The 17,746-nt window shown below is 48.4% G+C and overlaps 1 protein-coding gene across 1 annotated transcript in view; it reads left to right on the plus strand.

Annotated features, from left to right (window-relative positions):
* Positions 1–16,962, plus strand: part of LOC136566518 (heparan sulfate glucosamine 3-O-sulfotransferase 3A1-like) — a 33,309-nt gene extending 16,347 nt beyond the window's left edge. The window contains exon 2 of the mRNA XM_066565691.1: positions 16,325–16,962. Coding sequence (XP_066421788.1) covers positions 16,325–16,943 — 619 coding nt within the window. The 3' untranslated portion in view covers positions 16,944–16,962. The remainder of the gene's footprint in view (positions 1–16,324) is intronic.
* The last annotated feature ends 784 nt before the right edge of the window (positions 16,963–17,746 follow it).

The raw sequence follows: 17,746 nt of genomic DNA on the forward strand, positions 1-17,746 counted from the left end.
CTGCCCAGCCTCTGCTCTAACTCTGCCTTCCCAAGGCATCAGGGCAAAGGATGGAGGGCGAGACACTGCCCGTGCTTTGGCAGGCGCTGCAGGAGCAGCCCTTGTCCCCCGAGGGGTGGCCCTGTGTCCTCAGCCCCTGGGGGAGGCTGGCAGGGTCCCCTGGCCCTGGGCTGGCGTGGGAGCAGTGGCAGAGCTGGCTGTGCTAACGAGGAGCTGCAGTCCCACCGTGGCTGTGCTCATTATGCGCGTCCCTTTCACACCGCCTTCATTATTCCCCTGCTATCTAGTGTCATTAAGATATCAAGTTCATTTAGGTACATCCACATTGGCAGTTTAATTATGTCTGGGTACTACTCTGTATTTTATTCATGGACTATCTGGGGGCGGTTGTCAAACACAAGGCCAGGAGATAAAGGTTTGGTGGCTGCAGAATGCTAATGTCCTGCTGGCTCCCTTTTGACAAATACACATGCCAGTTATTGCCAAACTGATTATTTCATTCATTAACACCACATACATCAGCTCCCTTCACCCAGTATTATTGTGTACATTCATCTTTTCATAAACAATTACCTGACAAAGTTGAGAGGGGCAAGGATTGGGGAATGAATGCTGTGCTGGGAAGTTCCTGGTGTGGGTTTGGAGCAAGGTGCTGGGGGTGTGCAGGACGCTCCCTTGGCGTGATGGCTTCATTAATCAAATTAGGGACAATGGCATGTCACATGTGTGCCCTGCTTCCCAACAGCCTGGTTGTGCTCTGCTCCCCCTTGGGCTCCCTGAGCAGTTTGTGGTGATGGGGTGGGTGAGGTGAAGCCCAGGGGTCCCTGTGGGAAGGCTTGGAAAGCAGCCAGACCATGACCTGCATTTCTCATTGTTATTATTTTTAGTAGTAGTATTATCATGATTATGATGAGGAATATTTGCATGAAAACAAACATTCTTTGTTTATTGTTTCTGTCTTTTTTCCAGCCTCCTCATACTGCTTTTTCCAAAACTGGAACCATTAGAGCAGCAAGTGACAATTACCTTTTGAGCAGCGTGGGGTAGGAGCCCAGCGTGGTGCTGCCCCAAAGGAGAGTGATCAAACCTGAATTTGGGGTGTGAATTCCTGTCTCACACTGGAGCAGCTTCCTAGGGCCAGCTGGGATGTCTGAAGCTGGAACCCTGTGCAATAGGATTAGAAATGGTAGCAGGAATGATTAGGACATCATGAATATGTAACCAGCTGGGAACAAAGCCCCCACCCTGACTTCTTTCTGCAGTTTTTGACTGTAAAAGCTGGAGATGGAGGAAAAAAACTAGCAGGGAGATGAGAGCAGTGAAAAGTAACCAAAGTCATGAAATAAGTGATTCCTGCAGCTTTCCTAGAGATGGTGGTGAGACCCTGTCACAGACATCTTTTATGGAAAATCCTTTCCTTAGGATTTTTCCTCCTGAGAAGCTGAGAGGCCTCAGGAACAAAATGCAAACAATGGTTATCTGCTGCTGTGGAATGCAACAGGTGCATCTGGGATTGGTCTCGTGTGGTTGTTTCTAATTAATGGCCAATCACAGCCCAGCTGGCTCAGACTCTCTGTCCGAGACAGAAGCTTTTGTTGTCATTCCTTCTTTTTCTATTCTTAGCCAGCCTTCTGATGAAATCCTTTCTTCTATTCTTTTAGTATAGTTTTAATATAATATATATCATAAAATAATAAATCAGCCTTCTGAGACATGGAGTCAGATCCTCATCTCTTCCCTCATCCTGGGACCCCTGTGAACACCAGCACAAGACCCACCAGGAGGGACCTGCCCAGGGGAGATCATTCCCATCTCCAGCTCCTCATGTCCAGCACAACCCCCTGTGGAAGGGATCAGACCTGGAGCTGCTCCCAGCCATCCCCTGGAACACACAGCCCACATGTTTTCTGTGAGGTGTCTTGTTTTATTTCTTCAGATGCTTTGTCCCCTCGGCTGTTCCTGCAGGCAGAGTCTCCCTGGTGTGGAGGAGGAGCAGCTGCTGGAGGCCACCAATAGAGCCAGGATCAATTCATCTTCTCACTCAAGCAGACACGCTCCAGAAGTAATGCTGCGGGGGTCACGCTGCTCCAGTGCACGATTTGCAAACTAAATAAAAGATCTGAGTGAGTTTTAAGTGCCTAACTCCCTTAGGCCCCTTTGGAAAAGCCCCACTGGAGTAACTAAGAAGCTTTCAGTGCGCATTTGCAGAAACATTAATCCCCCTTGCTATGTCAACTCTCTTTGATCACACTTCAAAATCTTCATCTCCAGGGGTCCTGTCTGGGCTTTCCAAAGTGGCTTAAGAGCAGAAGACCTGTGCTCCCAAGGCTCAGAATCCTTTTGCAAATCCCTCCATGCTGGAATGGAGAGATCACCCCATGCCGGGGGTCCCTGTGTCCCCCTTCCCTGCAAGGTGGGACCCACCATGGCTGATGGGTGACTGTTGGGGTGGGTTCTGGGGTTTAAAATCCCTGCTGCTCTCAAGAGTGTCAGCCTTGGTCAGTTCTGCCTGTGCTTCCTTACTGTTCCCAGGGAGGTGTGATGGAAGAGGAGGGGGGTTTTGTCTTTGGGTGCTGGGAAATGAATGGTGAAGGAGGGCTGGTCTTGCTAAGCAGGGCAGGGCTGGAAAAGGAGAGGCTGGAGTCATCTTCAGGAGCTTGATCTGAAACCTCCAGCCCATGTTCAGAGCTGGGTGAGGAACAGCAGTGTTTATTGGCCTGGATCCAAATGACTCAAGTTGACTTATGAACCTGAGGTCAATAATTGGGGTTTTTTTAATCCATCCATCCATATTCTGGAGAGCACTTCATCCTTCCTTCCTTCCTTCCTTCCTTCCTTCCTTCCTTCCTTCCTTCCTTCCTTCCTTCCTTCCTTCCTTCCTTCCTTCCTTCCTTCCTTCCTTCCTTCCTTCCTTCCTTCCTTCCTTCCTTCCTTCCTTCCTTCCTTCCTTCCTTCCTTCCTTCCTTCCTTCCTTCCTTCCTTCCTTCCTTCCTTCCTTCCTTCCTTCCTTCCTTCCTTCCTTCCTTCCTTCCTTCCTTCCTTCCTTCCTTCCTTCCTTCCTTCCTTCCTTCCTTCCTTCCTTCCTTCCTTCCTTCCTTCCTTCTTCTCTTCCTTCTCCTTTTCACATTATTGAGCTGTATTCACTCTGAACAACCTCGGTGTCACTGCCCCATCCTGAGCCTCCACATCCCTCCCTGTGACCCAAAGCTGAGCATGGTGCAGACCTGCAGAGCAGAGCTGGCTGCTGTGCCATTTACTCATGAGATCTGCATCTGCTGCAAACTAAAACTCCCTGAAACGTGTCAGATGGCTCTGATAGTGGATCAGACAGTGATGCATTCCCTGGGAGAAGGTGGAATTGCTGAGCTCAGGGAAGAGCTCTTGCTGCATGATCTTGTGAGGAATGGCTAAATTCCCTGCCTTGTCTGGGGGCTGGAGACACCAGTGTCCATCCCTGTGCAGCTTCCTCAGCACTGCTCCTTGCCTTGCCCAGAACTTGCAGATTAGGGCAGGAAAAATCTTTTCCAGCTTTCTGGAGACTTTTCCCCCCTTTTGCACCTGACTGCTTCGCTCTAGGAATGAAAGTACAGAGCCCTTTCCCAGCATTTAAGGTTTCATTTAGCAAAAGGACAAAAAGAATTGGCACAGGAAGGATGAAGAACCACTGCAAGAATAAACTTGTGTGACTCTATGGATTTTAGATCATAGCCTGAGGTCAGGCTCCCTTTTCTGTAATACAAATAAAGGGTTTGTGGCCATGCAGCAGCAGGAAATGTGTAGTGATACATAAAAAAAGTCACTTCTCAGCATAATTTAAGGAACAACCTCTGCTCTCAGCAGTGAGGTCTTTGAGGTGTCTGGGTGTTTCATTAAACCCCCAGCAGGCACAGATACACACACAGATGTGCACACAGCATCTCCAGCAGCCCAGGGCATGCCACAGGAATTTCCAGAATTTATCATAATTTCTGCTGCACTGTTGAGGACTCCACAACAATATCCTGGCTGACAGATCCTTTTACCCCTGCAGATAAGGGAGAAAATGCATCTCCTTGCTCCCCAAACCCCAGCAGCCAGTTCATAATCTCCAGAGACACCAGGGTGTCCAGAACTCCCCAGGTGTGGCTGTACAGCCCAGTGGTCCCAGCCTGCTGCATCCACTGCCCGTTTCCAAGATTATTTCTTTACCTCCAGCTTCAGCTGCCTTTATTTAGCCAGTTTAGTCCCTGCACTCATTTTCAGTCTCTGAGATTTGGTGGCATTTCTTCAGAGGGAAGGAGAATGGAGGAACACTGGGTTTGTTGTTTTTTGTTCTTGGTTGGTTTTTTTTTTCAAAATCCACCTCAATTTAGTGTTTTTTCTGTGTCCTTCCAATTTTCAGACAACATTTTATTCCCCTTTATGTTGTCTGCAGCTTCTCAAGCCCCACCCCTGTCTCCAGCTCCATTTCCCACCCCAGCTCCTCTCCATCCTTCTCCTTTTCCATGGCAGGAGCAGTGAGTGTGCATGGCCTGCCCAGGCACCAAGGAAAAATGAGGCAGACATGGAAAAGGAGCAAATTGCATTATGTATTGCAGGCAATAATGCAGCTCCCAGGGGACAGAGATAATGCAGTGAGAGACAAAGGAACAAGAGTTTTTGCTGGCCTGAGCACTCACTTGATTGTGGCCTTTCTGGAATTATTCCTGACTTCTTCTGGGTGATTGTTTGTGTCACTCTTTTGACTTTTCACTTTTGTCTGGCTTGAATTGAACCCCAGGGTATTGCATTGGTGGGGTGCCCCATGGCAGGAATGATAAATATGACCCCATGTTCTCAGAAGGCTAATTTATTATCTTATGATACTATATTATATTAAAGAATACTAAACTAAACTATACTAAAGAATACAGAAAGGATAATTAAAGAAGGCTAAAAAGATAGTAATGAAAACTTGTGAGTCTCTCCAGAGTCTCGACACAGCTTGGGACAGATTGGCCAAAGAGTGAAAACAACTCCCAGCAGAATGCAATGGAACAATCACCTGTGGGTAAACAATCTCCAACACAGGAGAGCAAAACAGAAGAGAAGCAAATGAGATAAGAATTGTTTTCCTTTTTGTCTGAGGCTTCTCAGCTTCCCAGGAGAAAAATCCTGGGCAAAGGGATTTTTCAGAGAACGTGAATGCCACAGAATGGTTTTTGCTGGCCTGAGCACTCACTTGATTGTGGCCCTTCTGGAATTATTCCTGACTTCTTCTGGGTGATTGTTTGTGTCACTGTTTTGACTTTTCACTTTTGTCTGGCTTGAATGGAGCCCCAGAGCTGATGAGGGATCAGGATGTGGGCAGAGGCATTCCCCAGCACCAGGGATGGGGGCTGTTTTCAAGCTGGCTGTGATTTTTGGGGTTTATCTGTCTGGGGGACATTTTCTGGAGAACTGCTGGTTTGGGTTCCCGTTTTCTGCTGGAGGCAGATGTGCCATTGGCACTGGGAGGGAAGCAGTGGAGATTCCCCGAATTTTGGGTGCAGAAAGAGGCATCAGGGTGAAACTGCTGGCATCAGCCATGCAGTGTGTGTGTGTCCCCAGGCCACATCTGGGTTTGGGGCTCACAGTGGGGCTGGTGATCCATGGCTTTGCAGGACACTGAACTGTCCCTGTGATGGCTGTGGATTTCCTCAGCAATCTAGGTGGTGAGAAGCTGTCCAAATCAAAGTCCCTCAGCTTTTGGAAAAATCCCATCTGGGATGTTTGCCTGGGGGCTCCCCAAGGTCCCCCTGCAGAGACAGCCAAGGCTCTAAGATGTGCTTTGGACCTTCTCTTTTCTCTCTCTTCTCTTTTCTCTCTCTTCTCTTTTCTCTCTCTTCTCTTTCCTCTCTCTTCTCTTTCCTCTCTCTTCTCTTTCCTCTCTCTTCTCTTTTCTCTCTCTTCTCTTTTCTCTCTTCTCTTTTCTCCCTTCTCTTCTCCTTCTCTTCTCCTTCTCTTCTCCTTCTCTTTTCCCTCTCTTTCTCCTTCTCCTTCTCCTTCTTTTTCTCTCCTCTCCTCTTTTTCTCTCCCTCTCTCCTCTTCTTTATCTCTTCTGCTTTTTCTCTCCTGTCTTTCCACCTTCTCTGAGACATAAGCAAATTCCAGGGAGGCATCAGTTGTCTTTAACACCCAGAGGAAAAATCGAAGGGAAGGGTTCAATTACCCACATGAAAAATGAGTCTCCTAACAGAGCTCTATCCATTTGCTAGTTGTGCTTGTTTTAAAACTGAATTATAGAGACTGCACATTTTTCCAGAGACAAATGCATTAATTTTTCTCCAAACAGACAAGGGAGAAGCAGAGGGAAAATAAGATAATAAGAGTTTCCACAGTGATTTATATGCCTTTGTGAGAAATAATGGGGGCAGGCAGCAGTGTGCTCCAGCAGCTGGGAGGAAGGGGCAGGGGGGTGGCAGGGACAACTGCAAGGAAAACTGCCAGAAGTCCAAGTCTGATTGTTGGTTTTAGATGATATAAGATCACTTTATGTCTCTTGACTGGATTGAAAAATCTCTCTTCCTCTCTCTCTCTCTCTATATATATATATATATACACATATAAAATATAGACCATATGATGCACTCAGAGCCAGCCCAGGCTCTGGTGTTTATACAGGAAGGGATTGTGTTTCTGGCCGACCTCTCCCCAGCCCTCCTTCTTCTGACCAAGGATAAACTGGGACCTTTAGAAAACAAAGTGGTAGCTGCAATTTTTAACAGATTTGCTCTTGTATATATTTATACAGGGCAGGCAAGCCCTTCCCCAGGGCAGTCTGCTTGTGCCTGTGGGCAGAAACCAGGGGGGTTGAGTTTATTTTTTTTTTTATCTGTTCACTTGGGTTTGATTTATATGGTAAAAGAGATATTTTTATTACAGTGCACAGTAAATTGGGTTTCTTTATTGCTCATGAGAGCTGTTTCCCAAAATTGGACTATTTATATAGTACACTGATTGCAATGTATTTCTGATCTTGATGTCTAACTGTAGGGAATAAAAAAAAAAATTATAGAAAATCAGATGTTTTTTAAGAAAACCTGCAACTTCTCTTGAAATAAGATTAAACTTTTTCTTGAGATGATGATGTAGCTCTCAGCAGCTCCCAGGAAATCATCTTGGTTTGGTGACTAAAGACTTTTGGTGAGAATTGGAGGCTTTGGGAGGCTTTGAAGCAGTTTTGTGGTTTGTCCATTGGTGTAATCCACAGGAAACACATCCGTGGGGCCAAAGGCCACCCTGGCTGTGGTACCTCCCCTGATGTTTCTCTGCAATTATGGGAATGATTCAATGAATTAATTCCCACTTGGTTTCCCAGCAGAAAGTCCTGCAGCGTTCAGATGGACGTGAGAGTGGAGGGAAGTGATGCTTTAAAGCAAATCTTAAATCTGTTCCAGGGCAGATGGTTAATTGTGGAGTTCAATTTATTTGCCTAATGCAAATCATGTCCCATTTGCCCATGGCGCCAGGAGAACCCAGATTCCTGTTTGTTTTTGCTCAAAGCTGAATTTTCAAGGAATATTCTGCAGCTCCCACATGAACCTCCCATTTATGGCCCCAGAGGAGGGTGACTTGCACACAGGACAAGCAGCATGGAAAGATGCTGGGATGAGAAATTAGAACCCAGATTCCTGTTTGTTTTTGCTAAAAGGTGAATTTTCAGGGAATATTCTGCAGCTCCCACGTGATCCTCCTGTTGGTGGCCCCAGAGGGTCACTTGCACACAGGACAAGCAGGGGTTCCCATGGAAAGGTGCTGGGATGAGAAACTGAGAAATAAGAACCCAGATTCCTGTTTGTTTTTGCTCAAAGCTGAATTTTCAGGGAATATTCTGCATCTCCCACATGAACCTCCTGTTGGTGGCCCCAGGAGAGGATGACTTGCACACAGGACAAGCAGCATGGAAAGGTGCTGGGATGAGAAATTAGAACCCAGATTCCTGTTTGTTTTTGCTAAAAGCTGAACTTTCAGGGAATATTCTGCAGCTCCCACGTGAAGCTCCCATTTATGGCCTAGGGGAGGATGACTTGCACACAGGACAAGCAGGGGTTCCCTTGGAAAGGTGCTGGGATGGGGATAAGCTGCCAACACCCTGTTGGTTTGTAAAACTCAGCCTCCCATGCTCATGGCTCCAGACCTGAGCAGGTGATTCAGCCTCCTCTTTTCCCATTCCCAGTGTCTGTGGGGCTGGATTCCTGCCCTGGGCCAGGAAGGTGTTTCTCAGGGAACTTCCCAACTTCCCAAAAGGGCCTAATTGAAGCCTGTAGAAATTTTTTTTTTCACAGATTCATGGCTTTTCAAAGGAGAAATTTGCATATTAATAAGAAGCTGTTCAGACTGATTGGCTTAATGTGTTTGGTGTAAGTATAATTAAATGTCAAGGGAAATATATCATGAAGTAATGGAGCTGGAGTTAATTTATCAAAAAAAAAAAACAAACCAACGAATCCTAAAGAGGGAGACACTTCCAATAACAAACAGTTCTTTAACCTTCCTCCCTAAGATGATTTGCTTAGTCAGGGCTGAAATGTGTGGTCTTGGAGATCCTTGAGTGAGAGAGAATGAAGTTGGCTTGGGGATGGAGGTTTTTCCACACTCTCCCATTTACAGAGCTTTCTGTCCTGGGTCAGCCAGGATGGATTTTTTCAGATCCTGCACTGCATTGGTGCCTAACTCTGAACTCCATATCAAGTGTCAGCTTCTGCCTTCACATTTTGGTCAGACAGAACAATCCCTCTAGGCCTGAGATCCAAGGACATCCTACAGCCTCAGGCCCCAAAAAGTACAAACAAAAGTGAATTTGGAGGGAAGAGCAAACTGAGGGAATAGGACTTCATTACCTGAAGCTGTAATTGGACAATTAACCCCTGATACGTAAATGGGCCAAACTTAAAATTGTCTGAAAAATTCATGACCATCATCCATCCTGGGTGTAGCCCCTCTGGGAGGCTTTTGAGTGCCCAAGGTGAATCTGTTGAAGGCCTTTAATAAATACCATAATAAATTGAAGGCCTTTAAAAATCTTTAAAAAGAGGGTTCCCCCAGGTCCAGGTGAGGGAAGGTGCAATCCTGCTCCCTCCAAGCCCAGCAGCATCTCCTGTGAGGGTTTCTGGGTGGGTGTACCCCTGTAAGACTTCAGGGGTGCCCTTAGGGAGGAAGAATGAGATTGAGATTTATTTATATCAGGTGCTGAGCCATTTGTACCCATTTTTTGGTCATCCCTCAGTCTTTGCTCTTTGAACTTTTCAGAGCACGTGCCATCTCCTGCTCTGTTCACATCCTGGCTGGGCACAGACCCCACACAGTGGGGTTTAAAGCTGTGCCCACACAGGCCCAGCTTTAAAACAAACAAAAACTGCCATGCAGGTGCTGAAAGTGGATGGTTTAAGATTGTAATTGAGGAAGGTGAGGTGCAGGCTGAAGGCTGTGCTGATCTCTTCAAGGCTGTGGCTCCTGGCATCCTTCGGTGTGGTGGAAAGAGGCTGGGAGCTCCCTCCCCATGGTGCAGTGGACAAACAGGCAAGGACTTCCCAGCAAAACTCTGCTTTAGGTGGGTGCTGGGTTCATGGATTCGTGTCCAGCCATGTCCTCTGCTGTCCTCTTCCAGCAGGGACTGTCCCTCCTGTGTGCTGGGATGGCAGAAAGGAGCTCTTGATTTGCACTTGCAAGGGATGCGAAAGGATCATGTCCATTGTTTCAGCTGGAAAATCCTCCTTTGGCATGGCAGACATAGAGGAGAGTCAGCAGGCTGTGATGGAGAATCCCTTTTCATTTGGGAATGGCATTGAAAATATGACGAAATCACTGTGAGCCTGATTTTCAAGATTTTGGCAAAAGGCTCCTGCCTTCAGTGTGGAGCTCTGCTCACTGCTGGGGTTAAATGAACGTGGTGCTGGGGACACCAGAGGTGATGAGTGTTGGGTCCAGGTCTGATGGGAGAGGAGAAGTTTCTCCTTCCCAGTGCTTGACTGGAGCTGCTGGGAGTGCTCTGAGGCTGGCATAAAGAGCTCATGGCCAGCCCAAGGGGATGTCACACCAAGGGCAGTGACACCAAGCACTGCAGAGGTGGCTGATGAACCCAGCCCCAGCCCTGGCACAGAAAGATCCTTTAGAAGATGCCTGGTGGTGTCTCCATTCCCATACAAAGGATGGACACGTGTTGAAGGGGCTGTGACCAAGAGCCCTGGGGCTCTTCATCTGTTCCTGGTAGGCAGAGGGCTGGGATTTACCAGCAATTAACCATTGGAGAGAAAACAATCTGAAACACCCTTTCTCCAAAGGCCAGCTGGGCAGCCCAGAGGAGCTGGTGGTGCCACCTGTGATTGCCTCAGCCTCCATGAGTTTCTTGTTCCAGCAGAGAAAATCAATGGCTTGCAGGGCTAATGACACCAGGGAGTTTCTGCTTGTCAATAGCACTTGGGCACTGCTGCTCTCCAGATGTGCCTTCAGGCAGGGTGGGTTTTTTGGGAACCTCTTGGCACAGTTTCCTCTCCCAGACTGGTCACAGGATGCTGGGACATGGGGGTCACCTCTCAGCACAAGGAGGCCCCAGGGCACTGTGCTCCCCACTACCTGCTGCCCTCAAAGTAATTCATTTATAATTCATCAGAGCAATTAGACAGAGGGTTTGCGTGCTGTAATGAGCTCTGATCCACACGCTCTCCATCCCAGGAGAGCAGGGGGGCAGGAGCTGAGCATGGGAGGCACAGCAGGGAACGGGGTGGAGAGCAGAGCCCCCTCCTTGTGTGCAGCTGCTGCCCCTCACTGCACTGCCCCGAGGCTCTGCAGACAGGGCAGTGACCCCAAGGGCAGTGACACCCAGGGCAGTGCCACCAAGGGCAGTGACACCAAGGGCAGGGACACCAAGGGCAGTGACACCAAAGGGAGTGACACCAAGGGCAGGGACACCAAGGGCAGTGACACCAAAGGGAGTGACACCAAGGGCAGTGACACCAAAGGGAGTGACACCAAGGGCAGTGACACCCAGGGCAGTGACACCAAGGGCAGTGACACCTGTCACTCTGCTCTCTAAGTACTTCCAAGCCTTCTGATGTTTGCATTCTTGTAATGAACTTCCTCACACGCTTTTCTGTTCCGCGTTCTTTTCTGGAGGAGGAGGAGAAATGTGATGGACTGTTGATTTCTCCAGTGTCATTGGAGAGGTGGCATTGTCACCCTCCAATGCACTGTCACTTTTAGAAATCTATAAATGTTGGAGTCAGAAATTAAACTGTCCTTCTTCTTACCTTGGAGATTCATTCCAGTGTCTACATCGTTTTATTTCGTGTCCTAGAGCGACAGACCCCGAGGGCAGTGACCCCAAGGGCAGTGACACCAAGGACATTGACACCTGTCACTCTGCTCTCTAAGTTCTTCCAAGCCTTCTGATGTTTACATTCTTGTAATGAACTTTCTCATGCGCTTTTCTGTAAATAATTATTGTTTTATGTTCTTTTCTGGAGGAGGGGAAATGTGACGGACTGTTGGTTTGTCCAGTGTCATTGGAGAGGTGGCACTGCCATCCTCCAATCCACTCTTAAAAATCTATAAATATTAAAGTCAGAAATTAAACTGCCCTTTTTTTTTTTACCTTGGTGGTTCCAGTGTCCACATTGTTTTATTTTGTGTCCTAGAGGGACAGACTCCAAGGGCAGTGACCCCAAAGGGGTGACACGAGGTCACACTGTGCTGCTCTGACAGGGTCTCCTGGGGGTGTGTGACCCCCTTATCTCAGGGACCCTGCTGTTTCCTGCCTTGGCTCCCTGAGGTGCAGGAAGGATCTTCACCTCTGGAGGGATCAGCAAACAAGCTGGATTCTCCATGACATTCCTCAGATGGATTTCCCAGCTCCTCAGGAAGGGATGAGGCTTCCTGGCTGTGACCCTGGGACAGGATGGTGGCAGCTGTGACCTCCTGGGAGCTGGGTGTGCCAGGCCATTCTGGAGGCAGTGGGATTCCTGCAGTGGGCTGTTTTTAAATGCTGAGGTGGTTCCAGCTTCCAAGCCAATGGTGGAAGGAGTGGAGGTGCCCATGGCACTGGGTGTGCAGCTGGGAGGGTCTGCAGAGGACCCCTGGGTGGGAAATGGATTTGTGGGAAATGGATTTGTAGGAAATCCCCAAAGATTTCCTACAGAAGGCTCACACAGTGTGCATCTGTGTGCAGATCTTGAGATAAGAAATGCTGACTTAGAAATGCCATGGGATAGGACAGACATTGCTGAGACAGAAAAGGAGCTAGAAACAAGTTTCAAAGGATGGCCTTGCAAAAAAATCCCATATATAATATATGATATATATCATATAGATATACATGTATGGAGAAGAAATCCTGGGCAAAGAGGATTTTTCATAAAATATGACACTGACAGGAGGGAGCTCACTGCCCTGGGCACAGGGACCATGGCAGGGGGGCAGGACAGCCACCTCAGCACATCCCGAGGAAGCCAATAATCCAGGGTTGTTTCCTGACAGTGGGAGTGAGGCAGTGCTGCTGGAAACCTTTCTGACCACAGGCAAGGGAAAGAAACCACAAATATTTCAGCAGGTGACACCCTCATCCTGCATGGCTTGCAATGCTTCCACGGGCATGGAAGAGCAGAGACAAAGGAAATTCCAAGGCCCCTGACTTGTTGTTTTGTGAGGGTGCAGCATCCTCTGAGAGATGGCAGTTGTGTCACAGATCCCTCCAATAACACCAGAATTTCCCTGAGCTTTATCTTTGTGCAGAGAGAATGCCTCTGCAGCAGGATGGGCAAGGAGAGCAGACCCCCAGGGCTCCTTGTCCTCTCCCAGGGCTGTTCCTGCCTCTTGTTTTGCTCCAAGCTCAGCTTAATCCATCCTCATTAAAATCAGTGGCAAGAGTGTCCTTTTGCTGTTGGGTTGGATTTTACATCCCACACCACAATGAGTGATTTTCTGTTTTCCTTGCAGACCTCTCTGATCTTTTGCCCCTCTCCTTTCAGCTTCCTCGGTCTCACAGCTTTTTTTGGGGGGTTTTTTGTAAATTTCTCTCCGTTTCCTGAAATGCATCTTTCCCTGTATCGATTCCACCTGAGATCTGAAGGAAGGCAGAGCAGGAGGCTCAGCTGACTCCCATGCACACTCACAGCTCATCAAAGCAAACACAGAGCCTTGTGAGAGCTGCTGGGGCAGCACAGCCCCTGGGCTTAGCAGCTGGCCTCATGGGAGGGAGGAATTAATCTCTTTAGGCAGCATTTTTGAATTTATATCTCCATCCACGCTCCTGGTTACATGGAGTTATCACTCTTGCTAGAGCATCTTTCTTTTCAATCATCTCCTGAACATGCTGTAATGGCACTTCTGGGAGTGTGGGCTGAGCTGGGGGAAGGGGAGTGCTTTGAGAGCTGGTTTGGGTTTTTTTATAAATTCCTCTTGCAGAGTCACTGCTTAAAATGATTTGGAAGAAAAAGAGAGATGGTGGGGTGTGGGAACCCAGGACATCCCTCTGGCAGGGGGCTCAGAGACCTTGGCACACAGTCAAAAACACCCGTGCCTTTGATTTTAATCCATGGAGAAAATTACTAAGCTTATATGAAGATTTACAAGCCATGATAGTTTAATTAAAATAACAGTTAGTTTGTCACAGGGTGAAAAAGTAGAATTTTGGGGTTTTTAGAACAGGGGTTCAGAAGCCAAGGTGGAGGGATTTGGGTGTGCCTTGTCCTTCTTCTTCTTGTCCTCCATCTTCTGGGTGATGATGGCACTTTTGGATTGGTTTAGAGTAGAGACAGACTGTCTAACATAGGTGATAGGTATTGGAAAATTATTGTAAATAAAGTACAGGTAGTTCTTAGTATAAAAAGCCAACACCACCCCAAGGGCAGGGACTGTGCCACAACCTGACCTGCTGGACAGATCTCAGCAGGTCAGAGAAAGAATGGAACAGATAAGAGAAAATAAACAACCTTGAAAAGCAGAACCAAGGAACCTCGACTTTTTCTTTGGTCACAGGGCTGGGGAAAAGAGACTTTCTGACACCTCAGGGTCATCTTGACCACAAAACCCCCGAGAGTGGGGGAAGAAGAGGAAAAAATGAGTCACTGGTGGCAGCAGTGGCCCAGGGAGCAGCACACAGCCCTGTGGGGCTGGGGGTGAGGTTGCACCAGGCCAGGATGCTGGCTGTGCCTCAGTTTCTCTGTCCTGCTTGTCTGGTAGCTCCATGGTGCAGGAGGCCCTGTGTTCCCCCAGGGCTGCCAGCCCTGTCACACGCCTGTCACCACCGTGGCTGGCTCCTGCCTGGGCACAGAATTCTGGCACTGTTTCTGGGGAGAAGTCAGAGATGCAACAAGCCCCCTCGGACAGTTCATTTTCCCTCTCCACCCTGCTGCTCCACCCTGTGACCTTGCTGCATTTCTGGGAGCGGATCTGGCCCTTCCTTTCCCTTTTCCACAGCACCCAAAGCTGATGGCAGAGCTGTGGGGCTCTTTCAGAAAGAGCAGCATTTTTTTAAAAACAATTTCCCCTGCAATGACCCCTTCAGTGGCACCTCCTTAAAAACAGCACTTGCCACCAGGACAGATTTCCTTTCCCACCACCGCCTCAGGCTGGGGTCTCCAAATCCAAGCCAGACCCATTTCTCCAGAAGAAAATCAAGCTGCAGCAAAGCAGGGGAAAGCTAACAGAGAGCAGATTTCCCCTTTGCAGTTTGCTTTAAGGTGTTTGTTATCACATCCATTGGCAGCTCATCCCAAGCCACGAAAGCAGGAAGGTGCTCTCACACCACATTATTGTCAGTGGTGATTCCCTTTGTCTTCACATCTTCAGGATGCATGAGAAACCTTTCCTGCTCCTCAGCTTGCTTATTCCTCAGCTTGCTTATTCCTCAGCCTGAACGTCCCAAATTCTTGGAGTTTCCCCCAGACAGAAGCCCTCAGCAAAGGTTTGACTTCTCTGGGAGCACATCTTTGCTCAGCCCCTGTGTAAGGGGGCTGCAAATGCTTTAGGAAGGTCCATTCCTTGCTCTCTCATTTGTAACATAACAGCCTGGGGTTTGGTTATTATTGCTGTTTTTAGCTGCTGTTGGCTTTTCATTGTTGCTTTTTTGATAGATGGGTTCAATTTTGCTGGCAGATTGCTCAGGTTTGCAAAGCAGATGCTGCTGCTGCTGCTGCTGCAGGATGGTGGCAGCGAGGCGGGCAGGGAGCGTTCACCCCACACACGGGGTCAGAGCCAAGGGGGCAGGGTGTGGGGGGCTGCAGCTGCCAGGAGAGCTGCTGGTGGCATGGGGGTGACCCTCAGAGGGGCTCCAGCCACCCCCCAGTCCCCCTGGGAAGGATGGGACCGTGGGAGGATCAGCTGTGGAGAGGGAAACGGCTGAGCATGGATTTGTGTGTCACCACGTGATGGGGTGGGAATCTGGTGTTTTGTAGATGCTCTTGAGAAGGCTGAGCTAGAACAGAGGCTGGGCAGAGTTACAGAATAAAGCAGGGGTTTATTAAAAGGGTCTCCTCAGTGGTTCCACCTTGAGCAGCACAAGATGAACCAAAATGGTCCCAAAATGCACGGCCGGGCACGGGGTCTCTCCCTTGGATCAGTTCTGCTCCATTTGCATCTTGCAGTTCATTGTCCCATTCCAGCTTTAGCCCATGCAGTCCCATCCTTGTTTTTCTCTCTCCAGCCCACGGTGTTTGTGCTCTTGGGCTGAGATTTGGATCATTTGTCCTTGGTCCCCAGCTGGAGCAGGAATTGTTTTGTGTCCCTGCTCTGTGCACAGAGCTCAGCATCCCCTGATGTGAAGCCCAAAATTACACACTAAAGCAGCACAGAATATGAAAAATAGAAAAGCCAAAACCTGAGGCATCACTGGGTCTGGGTGTGGTGTAGCAGTGGTGTGTGTAAGGGATGGGATGTGGTGTGGCATGCAAGAGGGATGAGGAGGGCAAGGAGAGGAGCTGGTAGTCACCTGCTCCTGTGGCTCCTACACCTCACTTTGGGTAAACAATCTCCACATTGCATTCCACTTTAGCACAACACAGGCACAGCAAGCGAGATAAGAATTGTGTGTTTTCCTTCTTCCTTTCGTTTCCTTTCGTTTCCTTTCCTTTCCTTTCCTTTCCTTTCCTTTCCTTTCCTTTCCTTTCCTTTCCCTTTCCCTTTCCCTTTCCCTTTCCCTTTCCCTTTCCCTTTCCCTTTCCCTTTCCCTTTCCCTTTCCCTTTCCCTCCCCTCCTTTTTCCTTTCCTTCCTCCAAGAGATAAGAACTGTGTTTCCCTTCTTCTCTACTCGTCTCACAGCTCCTCTCTGTTCAGAGGGCACGTGAGCACCACACATTTGGGCCCTGACGTGTCCCTCGTTCCCCCTCTGCAGGGAGCTGATGCCCAGGACACTGGAGGGGCAGATCACCATGGAGAAGACCCCCAGCTACTTTGTCACCAAGGAGGCCCCAGCCCGCATCTCCTCCATGAGCAAGGGCACCAAGCTGATCGTGGTGGTGCGGGACCCCGTGACCAGAGCCATCTCGGACTACACCCAGACCCTCTCCAAGAAGCCTGACATCCCCACCTTTGAGAGCCTGACCTTCAAAAACAGGACTACAGGCCTCATAGACACCTCGTGGAGCGCCATCCAGATTGGCATCTACGCCAAGCACCTGGAGAACTGGCTGCTGCACTTCCCCATCGGGCAGATCCTCTTTGTCAGCGGGGAGAGGCTGATCAGGGACCCTGCGGGGGAGCTGGGCAGGGTCCAGGACTTTCTGGGCCTCAAGAGGATCATCACGGACAAACACTTCTACTTCAACAAAACCAAGGGCTTCCCGTGCCTGAAGAAGGCGGAGGGCAGCAGCAAACCCCACTGCCTGGGCAAGACAAAAGGCAGGACCCACCCTGACATCGACCAGGAGGTGGTGCAGAGGCTGAGGGACTTCTACAGGCCCTTCAACATGAAGTTCTACCAGATGACAGGGCAGGACTTCGGCTGGGACTAAGGCTGAAAGAAATAATTTAAGAAAAGGAAAATATAATATAATATATATCTATTTTTTTTACATATCAGTAGAGAGGCAGGGGGGAAAATACGGGGAAAAATAATAATAATAGCTGTGCTGAAACACACTTTGTTTTTTTCTTTTTTTTTTTTTTTTACACTGCTTTGTATCCTTTCTTCTCTCAGAGAAGAGGTGCTGTGTACACCCAGAAAAGGAAAGGCTGTGGAGAAACAGCCTGGTCCTACTGACATGAGCAGCTTCCCTCAATGGGCCCAAGGTTTAGCACAGCCTCTGTAAAAAAACACAGGTGCAAAGTTTCTAGCAGTGACAGGGGTGCTTGGGGTAGCTCAGAGTCTTCCTGAAAGTTCAGCCAGGTTTTGGCTTGCAAGGGCCATTTTGGCCAGACCTCACCACTTTTGACAATAAAACAAAGGTGGCTTAATACCTAATTTGGCTTTCCAAATGTTACTTTAGGGGATTTTTTTATTGCATGAAACATTTGGTGAATTTCGCTTCCACTTATCCAATTTTTTTTGTTTTACTTTTACCCCCCTTAAATCAACCTCTTTTCATCAGCCAAGCTTATTTTTCCTCTTAAGGAAGCCAAAACCAATAATCCTTTGTTTTGTTTTGAGAGAAAATAATTTTGGTAGCCAAAAGTGAAAGAACACAAATGATTCTTTTGACTCTCTAATGAAAATTGCCAGGTAGTCAAAGGCCTCATTCACAGGAGCTGGCTCTAACCCAGGGCTCCCTATTGCATCCCTTTTGCTACTCTGACAGCAAAATGGGTTTCTAAGGGG

This window comes from Molothrus aeneus, chromosome 25, assembly GCF_037042795.1.
Source record: "Molothrus aeneus isolate 106 chromosome 25, BPBGC_Maene_1.0, whole genome shotgun sequence".
NCBI classification, from domain to species: domain Eukaryota; kingdom Metazoa; phylum Chordata; class Aves; order Passeriformes; family Icteridae; genus Molothrus; species Molothrus aeneus.